At 44.5% G+C, this 12,944-nt stretch overlaps 1 protein-coding gene across 2 annotated transcripts in view; it reads right to left on the reverse strand.

The window, feature by feature from the left end:
* LOC133559926 (solute carrier organic anion transporter family member 1C1-like) overlaps positions 1–12,944 on the reverse strand; it is a 63,049-nt gene that overhangs the window by 4,690 nt on the left and 45,415 nt on the right. For both annotated transcript variants that reach the window (XM_061911921.1, XM_061911920.1), the window contains exons 11-13: positions 818–1,013; positions 586–751; positions 64–266 (exon numbers count right to left, since the gene is read on the reverse strand). In XM_061911921.1, coding sequence (XP_061767905.1) covers positions 64–266; positions 586–751; positions 818–1,013 — 565 coding nt within the window. The remainder of the gene's footprint in view (positions 1–63; positions 267–585; positions 752–817; positions 1,014–12,944) is intronic.

Below are 12,944 nucleotides of genomic sequence, written 5' to 3' on the forward strand. Positions count from 1 at the left end.
TGATCAAAGGTGGTCTGGGTCAGCAACACCTATCCATGCAGTGCCCTGTCCAAGATGGCCGACCTGAGCAGCACGATGTATCCCGGCGTGCCCCCGCAGGCGGAGATGAAGGAGCCCACCACGGATATTGCCATGTAGATATGGAAGGTCCGCTCGCAGTCGCTCTTCCTGGCGCACTGGCCCAGCACCGTGGACGTGTTCAAGTCTGGACTCGTGTTCGGGTCTGGACTCAGGACGGCGCTGACACAGGAACAGTTGTGGAAGGACTAGGAGCAGAGAGAAGCACCGTTCAGGACATTACACTTTGGGGTGGGGTTGTACGGTATACTAGTCAATCATATTCGCTTCTATGCTGCCTCTAAAACGTTTATGAATTTGAACATCAAATATCTTGTCTTTGTAGTGCATTCAACTGAATATGGGTTGAAAAGGATTTGCAAATCATTGTATTCCGTTTATATTTACATCTAACACAATGTCCCAACTCATATGGAAACAGGGTTTGTAAATGAAATCTGTATTTATTTGAATATAATTGTTGATGTGATTAGAACAAAGTTGGGTGATGTATTGCGTGGCGCTCACCATCTCCTTGCCCGTGCCAGTGGAGGAGTGACAGCCGGCCAGGCAGGGTGAGGCGTAGGTGATGCCGTTGTAGGCGCAGACGGGGTCCCACTGCTTCATGGAGCAGGAGCAGCCCGTGTTGCATTGGGACAACAAACTCTGCGCATCGTAGGACACTTCAGGGATTCTGGTGCACACAAGAGTTGCATACACAAAATAGCCGTGCCAGACAACAATTCCCAGCCTTGCTCACCCTTGGTAAGTCACGGTGAGGCCGGCCACCTGGGCATTGTCACAGCGGAGGAAGACTTGCACCAGCAGCAGGCAAAAGGAGGCGATGGAGGTCCCCAGCGCCATCCTGGCCGCGCCCACCACGCCGAGCTTAAAGCGCTTCAGCACGAAGCCTCCAGTGATGATGCCCACGGCCACTGCTGGCAGGTTGAGGATACCTGGGGAGATAAAACCGACTTTTAGTGGAAGTCACCTACAAGCGATGATATTACGGACCTTTCATCCCTGCATCAAAAACCGACATCAGTGTGTAAAGGAGATCACCACATGGGCTCAGGAACACTTCATAAAACCACTGTCAGTAACTACAGTTGGTCGCTACATCTGTAAGTGCAAGTTAAAACTCTGCTATGCAAAGCCCAACCCATTTATCAACAACACCCTGAAACGCCGCCGGCTTCTCTGGGTCCGAGCTCATCTAAGATGGACTGATGCAAAGTGGTCTGACGAGTCCACATTTCAAATTATGTTAGGAAACTGTGGACGTGGTGTCCTCCGGAACAAAGAGGAAAATAACCATCCGGATTGTTATAGGCGCAAAGTTCAAAAGCCAGCATCTGTGATGGTATGGGGGTGTATTAGTGCCCAAGGCATGGGTAACTTACACATCTGTGAAGGCACCATTAATGCTGAAAGGTCCATACAGGTTTTGGAGCAACATACGTTGTCATCATGGCCGGGGTAGTGCAAGGAGACACCCTAGCCCCCTTTCTTTTTGTCATAGTCTTGGACTACGCGTTCAGAAAGGCCATCAATGGATGTGAACAGGATCTTGGCCTTACCATTACATCAAGGAGGTCAAAAAGACAACCTGCAGTAGTCTTGACGGACCTCGACTACGCGGACGACACCAGCCTGATCTCCAACAACGTGGGGCAAGCACAGGAGCTCTTGAGCAGAGTGGAGTCGAAGCGTGCCAAGGTTGACCTTCGGCTGGCATGCCAAGAAAACTGAGTTGATCACGCATAACATCCAAGCGGAACACCCATCCATCACAAAAACATGAGGCAATGCTCTGAAGGAAGTCAATGACTTCAAGTACTTGGGCTCATGGGTCAACCCAACAGAGCAGGATCTAAAAGTGAGGAAGGAACTTGCATGGAGGGCCCTGAACGGCATGGCCAGGGTGTGGAACTACTATGGAACTACAACATCTTCTACGCAACTGTGGAATCTGTTCTCCTATATGGCAGTGAATGCTGGACCCTGAAGCCAACCCTGCAGAAGTCTCTAGACGGGTGCTCCACCAGAATGCTATGTGTAGAGATCAACATCAGCAAGAGTACAAATGTTACCAACGAGAATCTGAATGCCGTAATGAGACTAGCGGGACACTGCCAAAGACACCAGGAACTGCCAGCCAGCAAACTGGTTCTGTGGGAGCCAACACATGGGCACCGGTCACAAGGAGGTTCCACTGTAACATACGTGGACGTACTGCAGAATGATGAGGTATGTTCTCCATGTTACCTCCCACAGGCACATATAAAGGTATGTTCTCCGCATTATCTCCCACAGGCACGTATGTTCTCCACATTATCTCCCTCAGGCACATATAAAGGTATGTTCCCCACGTTATCTCCCACAGGCACATGTAAAGGTATGTTCTCCACGTTATCTCCCACAGGCACATATAAAGGTATGTTCTCCGCATTGTCTCCCACAGGCACGTATGTTCTCCACGTTATCTCCCACAGGCACATATAAAGGTATGTTCTCCACGTTATCTCCCACAAGCACATGTAAAGGTATGTTATCCGCATTATCTCCCACAGGTACATATAAAGGTACGTTCTCCATGTTCTCTCCCACAGCCACATACTGTATAAAGGTATATTCTCCACGTTATCTCCCACAGGCACATATAGAGGTATGTTCTCCATGTTATCTCCCACAGGCACATATAAAGGTATGTTCTCCATGTTATCTACCACAGGCACATATAAAGGTATGTTCTCCACGTTCTCTCCCATAGGCACATATGAAGGTATGTTCTCCACGTTCTCTCCCACAGGTACATATAAATGTATGTTCTCCACGTTATCTCCCACAGGCACATATAAAGGTATGTTCTCCACGTTATCTCCCACAGGCACATATAAAGGTATGTTCTCCACGTTATCTCCCACAGGTACATATAAAGGTATGTTCTCCACGTTATCTCCCACAGGCACATATAAAGGTATGCTCTCCACGTTATCTCCCACAGGCATATATAAAGGTATGTTCTCCACGTTATCTCCCACAGGTACATATAAAGGTATGTTCTCTAGGTTATCTCCCACAGGCACATGTAAATGTATGTTCTCCACATTATCTCCCACAGGCACATGTAAAGGTATGTTCTCCACGTTATCTCCCACAGGCACATGTAAAGGTATGTTCTCCGCATTATCTCCCACAGGCACATATAAAGGTATGTTCTCCATATTATCTCCCACAGGCACATATGAAGGTATGTTCTCCACGTTCTCTCCCACAGCCACATACTGTATAAAGGTATGTTCTCCACGTTATCTCCCACAGGCACATGTAAAGGTATGTTCTCCACGTTATCTCCCACAGGCACATATAAAGGTATGTTCTCCGCATTATCTCCCACAGTCACGTATGTTCTCCACGTTATCTCCCTCAGGCACATATAAAGGTATGTTCTCCACGTTATCTCCCACAGGCACATGTAAAGGTATGTTCTCCACGTTATCTCCCACAGGCACATATAAAGGTATGTTATCCGCATTATCTCCCACAGGCACATATGTTCTCCACGTTATCTCTCACAGCCACATATAAAGGTATGTTCTCCACGTTATCTCCCACAAGCACATGTAAAGAAAGGTATGTTCTCCGCATTATCTCCCACAGGCACATATAAAGGTACGTTCTCCATGTTCTCTACCACAGCCACATACTGTATAAAGGTATGTTCTCCACGTTATCTCCCACAGGCACATGTAAAGGTATGTTCTCCGCATTATCTCCCACAGGTACATATAAAGATATGTTCTCCACATTATCTCCCACAGGCACATATAAAGGTATGTTCTCCAAGTTATCTCCCACAGGCACATATAAAGGGATGTTCTCCACATTATCTCCCATAGGCAAATATAAAGGTATGTTCTCCACGTTATCTCCCACAGGCACATATAAAGGTATGTTCTCCACGTTATCTCCCACAGGCACATATAAAGGTATGTTCTCTAGGTTATCTCCCACAGGTACATATAAAGGTATGTTCTCTAGGTTATCTCCTACAGGCACATATAAAGGTATGTTCTCCATGTTCTCTCCCACAGGCACTTATAAAGGTATGTTTTTCATGTTATCTCCCACAGGCACATATAAAGGTATGTTCTTCACGGTGTCTCCCACAGGCACATATAGAGGTATGTTCTCCATGTTATCTCCCACAGGCACATATAAAGGTATGTTCTCCATGTTCTCTCCCACAGGCACTTATAAAGGTATGTTCTCTAGGTTATCTCCCACAGGCACATATAAAGGTATGTTCTCCATGTTTTCTCCCACAGGCACATATAAAGGTATGTTCTCCATGTTCTCTCCCGCAGCCACATATAAAGGTATGTTTTTCATGTTATCTCCCACAGGCACATATAAAGGTATGTTCTCCGCATTATCTCCCACAGGCACGTATGTTCTCCACATTATCTCCCTCAGGCACATATAAAGGTATGTTCCCCACGTTATCTCCCACAGGCACATGTAAAGGTATGTTCTCCACGTTATCTCCCACAGGCACATATAAAGGTATGTTCTCCGCATTATCTCCCACAGGCACGTATGTTCTCCACGTTATCTCCCACAGGCACATATAAAGGTATGTTCTCCACGTTATCTCCCACAAGCACATGTAAAGGTATGTTATCCGCATGATCTCCCACAGGTACATATAAAGGTACGTTCTCGATGTTCTCTCCCACAGCCACATACTGTATAAAGGTATGTTCTCCACGTTATCTCCCACAGGCACATATAGAGGTATGTTCTCCATGTTATCTCCCACAGGCACATATAAAGGTATGTTCTCCATGTTATCTACCACAGGCACATATAAAGGTATGTTCTCCACGTTCTCTCCCATAGGCACATATGAAGGTATGTTCTCCACGTTCTCTCCCACAGGTACATATAAATGTATGTTCTCCACGTTATCTCCCACAGGCACATATAAAGGTATGTTCTCCACGTTATCTCCCACAGGCACATATAAAGGTATGTTCTCCACGTTATCTCCCACAGGTACATATAAAGGTATGTTCTCCACGTTATCTCCCACAGGCACATATAAAGGTATGCTCTCCACGTTATCTCCCACAGGCATATATAAAGGGATGTTCTCCACATTATCTCCCACAGGCACGTATAAAGGTATGTTCTCCACATTATCTCCCACAGGCACATATAAAGGTATGTTCTCCACGTTATCTCCCACAGGCACATATAAAGGTATGTTCTCTAGGCTATCTCCCACAGGTACATATAAAGGTATGTTCTCTAGGTTATCTCCCACAGGCACAGATAAAGGTATGTTCTCCATTTTCTCTCCCACAGGCACATATAAAGGTATGTTTTTCATGTTATCTCCCACAGGCACATATAAAGGTATGTTCTTCACGTTGTCTCCCACAGGCACATATAGAGGTATGTTCTCCATGTTATCTCCCACAGGCACATATAAAGGTATGTTCTCTAGGTTATCTCCCACAGGTACATATAAAGGTATGTTCTCTAGGTTATCTCCCACAGGCACATATAAAGTTATGTTCTCCATGTTCTCTCCCACAGGCACATATAAAGGTATGTTCTCCATGTTCTCTCCCGCAGCCACATATAAAGGTATGTTTTTCATGTTATCTCCCACAGGCACATATAAAGGTATGTTCTTCACGTTGTCTCCCACAGGCACATATAGAGGTATGTTCTCCACGTTATCTCCCACAGGCACGTATAAAGGTATGTTCTCAACATTATCTCCCACAGACACATATAAAGGTGTGTTCTCTAGGTTATCTCCCACAGGCACATATAAAGGTATGCTCTCCATGTTATCTCCCACAGGCGCTTATAAAGGTATGTTCTCCATGTTCTCTCCCACAGGCACATATAAAGGTATGTTCTCCATGTTCTCTCCCACAGCCACATATAAAGGTATGTTCTCCACGTTATCTCCCACAGGCACATGTAAAGGTATGTTCTCCGCATTATCTCCCACAGGCACATATAAAGGTATGTTCTCCATGTTATCTCCCACAGGCACATATAAAGGTATGTTCTCCACGATATCTCCCACAGGTACATATAAAGGTATGTTGTCCACGTTATTTCCCACAGGCACATGTAAAGGTATGTTCTCCACGTTATCTCCCACAGGCACATATGAAGGTATGTTCTCCGCATTATCTCCCACAGTTACGTATGTTCTCCACGTTATCTCCCTCAGGCACATATAAAGGTATGTTCTCCACGTTATCTCCCACAGGCACATGTAAAGGTATGTTCTCTAGGTTATCTCCCACAGGCACATGTAAAGGTATGTTCTCCACATTATCTCCCACAGGCACATGTAAAGGTATGTTCTCCACGTTATCTCCCACAGGCACATGTAAAGGTATGTTCTCCGCATTATCTCCCACAGGCACATATAAAGGTATGTTCTCCATATTATCTCCCACAGGCACATATGAAGGTATGTTCTCCACGTTCTCTCCCACAGCCACATACTGTATAAAGGTATGTTCTCCACGTTATCTCCCACAGGCATATGTAAAGGTATGTTCTCCACGTTATCTCCCACAGGCACATATAAAGGTATGTTCTCCGCATTATCTCCCACAGTCACGTATGTTCTCCACGTTATCTCCCTCAGGCACATATAAAGGTATGTTCTCCACGTTATCTCCCACAGGCACATGTAAAGGTATGTTCTCCACGTTATCTCCCACAGGCACATATAAAGGTATGTTATCCGCATTATCTCCCACAGGCACATATGTTCTCCACGTTATCTCTCACAGGCACATATAAAGGTATGTTCTCCACGATATCTCCCACAAGCACATGTAAAGAAAGGTATGTTCTCCGCATTATCTCCCACAGGCACATATAAAGGTACGTTCTCCATGTTCTCTACCACAGCCACATACTGTATAAAGGTATGTTCTCCACGTTATCTCCCACAGGCACATGTAAAGGTATGTTCTCTAGGTTATCTCCCACAGGCACATGTAAAGGTATGTTCTCCGCATTATCTCCCACAGGCACATATAAAGGTATGTTCTCCATATTATCTCCCACAGGCACATATGAAGGTATGTTCTCCACGTTCTCTCCCACAGCCACATACTGTATAAAGGTATGTTCTCCACGTTATCTCCCACAGGCACATGTAAAGGTGTGTTCTCCACGTTATCTCCCACAGGCACATATAAAGGTATGTTCTCCGCATTATCTCCCACAGTCACGTATGTTCTCCACGTTATCTCCCTCAGGCACATATAAAGGTATGTTCTCCACGTTATCTCCCACAGGCACATGTAAAGGTATGTTCTCCACGTTATCTCCCACAGGCACATATAAAGGTATGTTATCCGCATTATCTCCCACAGGCACATATGTTCTCCACGTTATCTCTCACAGGCACATATAAAGGTATGTTCTCCACGATATCTCCCACAAGCACATGTAAAGAAAGGTATGTTCCCCGCATTATCTCCCACAGGCACATATAAAGGTACGTTCTCCATGTTCTCTACCACAGCCACATACTGTATAAAGGTATGTTCTCCACGTTATCTCCCACAGGCACATGTAAAGGTATGTTCTCCGCATTATCTCCCACAGGTACATATAAAGATATGTTCTCCACATTATCTCCCACAGGCACATATAAAGGTATGTTCTCCAAGTTATCTCCCACAGGCACATATAAAGGGATGTTCTCCACATTATCTCCCATAGGCAAATATAAAGGTATGTTCTCCACGTTATCTCCCACAGGCACATATAAAGGTATGTTCTCCACGTTATCTCCCACAGGCACATATAAAGGTATGTTCTCTAGGTTATCTCCCACAGGTACATATAAAGGTATGTTCTCTAGGTTATCTCCCACAGGCACATATAAAGGTATGTTCTCCATGTTCTCTCCCACAGGCACTTATAAAGGTATGTTTTTCATGTTATCTCCCACAGGCACATATAAAGGTATGTTCTTCACGTTGTCTCCCACAGGCACATATAGAGATATGTTTTCCATGTTATCTCCCACAGGCACATATAAAGGTATGTTCTCTAGGTTATCTCCCACAGGTACATATAAAGGTATGTTCTCTAGGTTATCTCCCACAGGCACATATAAAGGTATGTTCTCCATGTTTTCTCCCACAGGCACATATAAAGGTATGTTCTCCATGTTCTCTCCCGCAGCCACATATAAAGGTATGTTTTTCATGTTATCTCCCACAGGCACATATAAAGGTATGTTCTCCGCATTATCTCCCACAGGCACGTATGTTCTCCACATTATCTCCCTCAGGCACATATAAAGGTATGTTCCCCACGTTATCTCCCACAGGCACATGTAAAGGTATGTTCTCCACGTTATCTCCCACAGGCACATATAAAGGTATGTTCTCCGCATTATCTCCCACAGGCACGTATGTTCTCCACGTTATCTCCCACAGGCACATATAAAAGTATGTTCTCCACGTTATCTCCCACAAGCACATGTAAAGGTATGTTATCCGCATTATCTCCCACAGGTACATATAAAGGTACGTTCTCGATGTTCTCTCCCACAGCCACATACTGTATAAAGGTATGTTCTCCACGTTATCTCCCACAGGCACATATAGAGGTATGTTCTCCATGTTATCTCCCACAGGCACATATAAAGGTATGTTCTCCATGTTATCTACCACAGGCACATATAAAGGTATGTTCTCCACGTTCTCTCCCATAGGCACATATGAAGGTATGTTCTCCACGTTCTCTCCCACAGGTACATATAAATGTATGTTCTCCACGTTATCTCCCACAGGCACATATAAAGGTATGTTCTCCACGTTATCTCCCACAGGCACATATAAAGGTATGTTCTCCACGTTATCTCCCACAGGTACATATAAAGGTATGTTCTCCACGTTATCTCCCACAGGCACATATAAAGGTATGCTCTCCACGTTATCTCCCACAGGCATATATAAAGGGATGTTCTCCACATTATCTCCCACAGGCACATATAAAGGTATGTTCTCCACATTATCTCCCACAGGCACATATAAAGGTATGTTCTCCACGTTATCTCCCACAGGCACATATAAAGGTATGTTCTCTAGGCTATCTCCCACAGGTACATATAAAGGTATGTTCTCTAGGTTATCTCCCACAGGCACAGATAAAGGTATGTTCTCCATTTTCTCTCCCACAGGCACATATAAAGGTATGTTTTTCATGTTATCTCCCACAGGCACATATAAAGGTATGTTCTTCACGTTGTCTCCCACAGGCACATATAGAGGTATGTTCTCCATGTTATCTCCCACAGGCACATATAAAGGTATGTTCTCTAGGTTATCTCCCACAGGTACATATAAAGGTATGTTCTCTAGGTTATCTCCCACAGGCACATATAAAGTTATGTTCTCCATGTTCTCTCCCACAGGCACATATAAAGGTATGTTCTCCATGTTCTCTCCCGCAGCCACATATAAAGGTATGTTTTTCATGTTATCTCCCACAGGCACATATAAAGGTATGTTCTTCACGTTGTCTCCCACAGGCACATATAGAGGTATGTTCTCCACGTTATCTCCCACAGGCACATATAAAGGTATGTTCTCCACATTATCTCCCACAGGCACATATAAAGGTGTGTTCTCTAGGTTATCTCCCACAGGCACATATAAAGGTATGCTCTCCATGTTATCTCCCACAGGCGCTTATAAAGGTATGTTCTCCATGTTCTCTCCCACAGGCACATATAAAGGTATGTTCTCCATGTTCTCTCCCACAGCCACATATAAAGGTATGTTCTCCACGTTATCTCCCACAGGCACATGTAAAGGTATGTTCTCCGCATTATCTCCCACAGGCACATATAAAGGTATGTTCTCCATGTTATCTCCCACAGGCACATATAAAGGTATGTTCTCCACGATATCTCCCACAGGTACATATAAAGGTATGTTCTCCACGTTATCTCCCACAGGCACATATGAAGGTATGTTCTCCGCATTATCTCCCACAGGCACGTATGTTCTCCACGTTATCTCCCTCAGGCACATATAAAGGTATGTTCTCCACGTTATCTCCCACAGGCACATGTAAAGGTATGTTCTCCACGTTATCTCCCACAGGCACATATAAAGGCATGTTCTCCGCATTATCTCCCACAGGTACGTATGTTCTCCATGTTATCTCCCACAGGCACATATAAAGGTATGTTCTCCACGTTATCTCCCACAAGCACATGTAAAGGTATGTTCTCCACGTTATCTCCCACAGGCACATATAAAGGCACGTTCTCCGCATTATCTCCCACAGGTACGTATGTTCTCCACGTTCTCTCCCATAGGCACATATGAAGGTATGTTCTCCACGTTCTCTCCCACAGGTACATATAAATGTATGTTCTCCACGTTATCTCCCACAGGCACATATAAAGGTATGTTCTCCACGTTATCTCCCACAGGCACATATAAAGGTATGTTCTCCACGTTATCTCCCACAGGTACATATAAAGGTATGTTCTCCACGTTATCTCCCACAGGCACATATAAAGGTATGCTCTCCACGTTATCTCCCACAGGCATATATAAAGGTATGTTCTCCACGTTATCTCCCACAGGTACATATAAAGGTATGTTCTCTAGGTTATCTCCCACAGGCACATGTAAATGTATGTTCTCCACATTATCTCCCACAGGCACATGTAAAGGTATGTTCTCCACGTTATCTCCCACAGGCACATGTAAAGGTATGTTCTCCGCATTATCTCCCACAGGCACATATAAAGGTATGTTCTCCATATTATCTCCCACAGGCACATATGAAGGTATGTTCTCCACGTTCTCTCCCACAGCCACATACTGTATAAAGGTATGTTCTCCACGTTATCTCCCACAGGCACATGTAAAGGTATGTTCTCCACGTTATCTCCCACAGGCACATATAAAGGTATGTTCTCCGCATTATCTCCCACAGTCACGTATGTTCTCCACGTTATCTCCCTCAGGCACATATAAAGGTATGTTCTCCACGTTATCTCCCACAGGCACATGTAAAGGTATGTTCTCCACGTTATCTCCCACAGGCACATATAAAGGTATGTTATCCGCATTATCTCCCACAGGCACATATGTTCTCCACGTTATCTCTCACAGCCACATATAAAGGTATGTTCTCCACGTTATCTCCCACAAGCACATGTAAAGAAAGGTATGTTCTCCGCATTATCTCCCACAGGCACATATAAAGGTACGTTCTCCATGTTCTCTACCACAGCCACATACTGTATAAAGGTATGTTCTCCACGTTATCTCCCACAGGCACATGTAAAGGTATGTTCTCCGCATTATCTCCCACAGGTACATATAAAGATATGTTCTCCACATTATCTCCCACAGGCACATATAAAGGTATGTTCTCCAAGTTATCTCCCACAGGCACATATAAAGGGATGTTCTCCACATTATCTCCCATAGGCAAATATAAAGGTATGTTCTCCACGTTATCTCCCACAGGCACATATAAAGGTATGTTCTCCACGTTATCTCCCACAGGCACATATAAAGGTATGTTCTCTAGGTTATCTCCCACAGGTACATATAAAGGTATGTTCTCTAGGTTATCTCCCACAGGCACATATAAAGGTATGTTCTCCATGTTCTCTCCCACAGGCACTTATAAAGGTATGTTTTTCATGTTATCTCCCACAGGCACATATAAAGGTATGTTCTTCACGGTGTCTCCCACAGGCACATATAGAGGTATGTTCTCCATGTTATCTCCCACAGGCACATATAAAGGTATGTTCTCCATGTTCTCTCCCACAGGCACTTATAAAGGTATGTTCTCTAGGTTATCTCCCACAGGCACATATAAAGGTATGTTCTCCATGTTTTCTCCCACAGGCACATATAAAGGTATGTTCTCCATGTTCTCTCCCGCAGCCACATATAAAGGTATGTTTTTCATGTTATCTCCCACAGGCACATATAAAGGTATGTTCTCCGCATTATCTCCCACAGGCACGTATGTTCTCCACATTATCTCCCTCAGGCACATATAAAGGTATGTTCCCCACGTTATCTCCCACAGGCACATGTAAAGGTATGTTCTCCACGTTATCTCCCACAGGCACATATAAAGGTATGTTCTCCGCATTATCTCCCACAGGCACGTATGTTCTCCACGTTATCTCCCACAGGCACATATAAAGGTATGTTCTCCACGTTATCTCCCACAAGCACATGTAAAGGTATGTTATCCGCATGATCTCCCACAGGTACATATAAAGGTACGTTCTCGATGTTCTCTCCCACAGCCACATACTGTATAAAGGTATGTTCTCCACGTTATCTCCCACAGGCACATATAGAGGTATGTTCTCCATGTTATCTCCCACAGGCACATATAAAGGTATGTTCTCCATGTTATCTACCACAGGCACATATAAAGGTATGTTCTCCACGTTCTCTCCCATAGGCACATATGAAGGTATGTTCTCCACGTTCTCTCCCACAGGTACATATAAATGTATGTTCTCCACGTTATCTCCCACAGGCACATATAAAGGTATGTTCTCCACGTTATCTCCCACAGGCACATATAAAGGTATGTTCTCCACGTTATCTCCCACAGGTACATATAAAGGTATGTTCTCCACGTTATCTCCCACAGGCACATATAAAGGTATGCTCTCCACGTTATCTCCCACAGGCATATATAAAGGGATGTTCTCCACATTATCTCCCACAGGCACGTATAAAGGTATGTTCTCCACATTATCTCCCACAGGCACATATAAAGGTATGTTCTCCACGTTATCTCCCACAGGCACATAT

Source organism: Nerophis ophidion, linkage group LG10 (assembly GCF_033978795.1).
Source record: "Nerophis ophidion isolate RoL-2023_Sa linkage group LG10, RoL_Noph_v1.0, whole genome shotgun sequence".
Taxonomy (NCBI): Eukaryota; Metazoa; Chordata; class Actinopteri; order Syngnathiformes; family Syngnathidae; genus Nerophis; species Nerophis ophidion.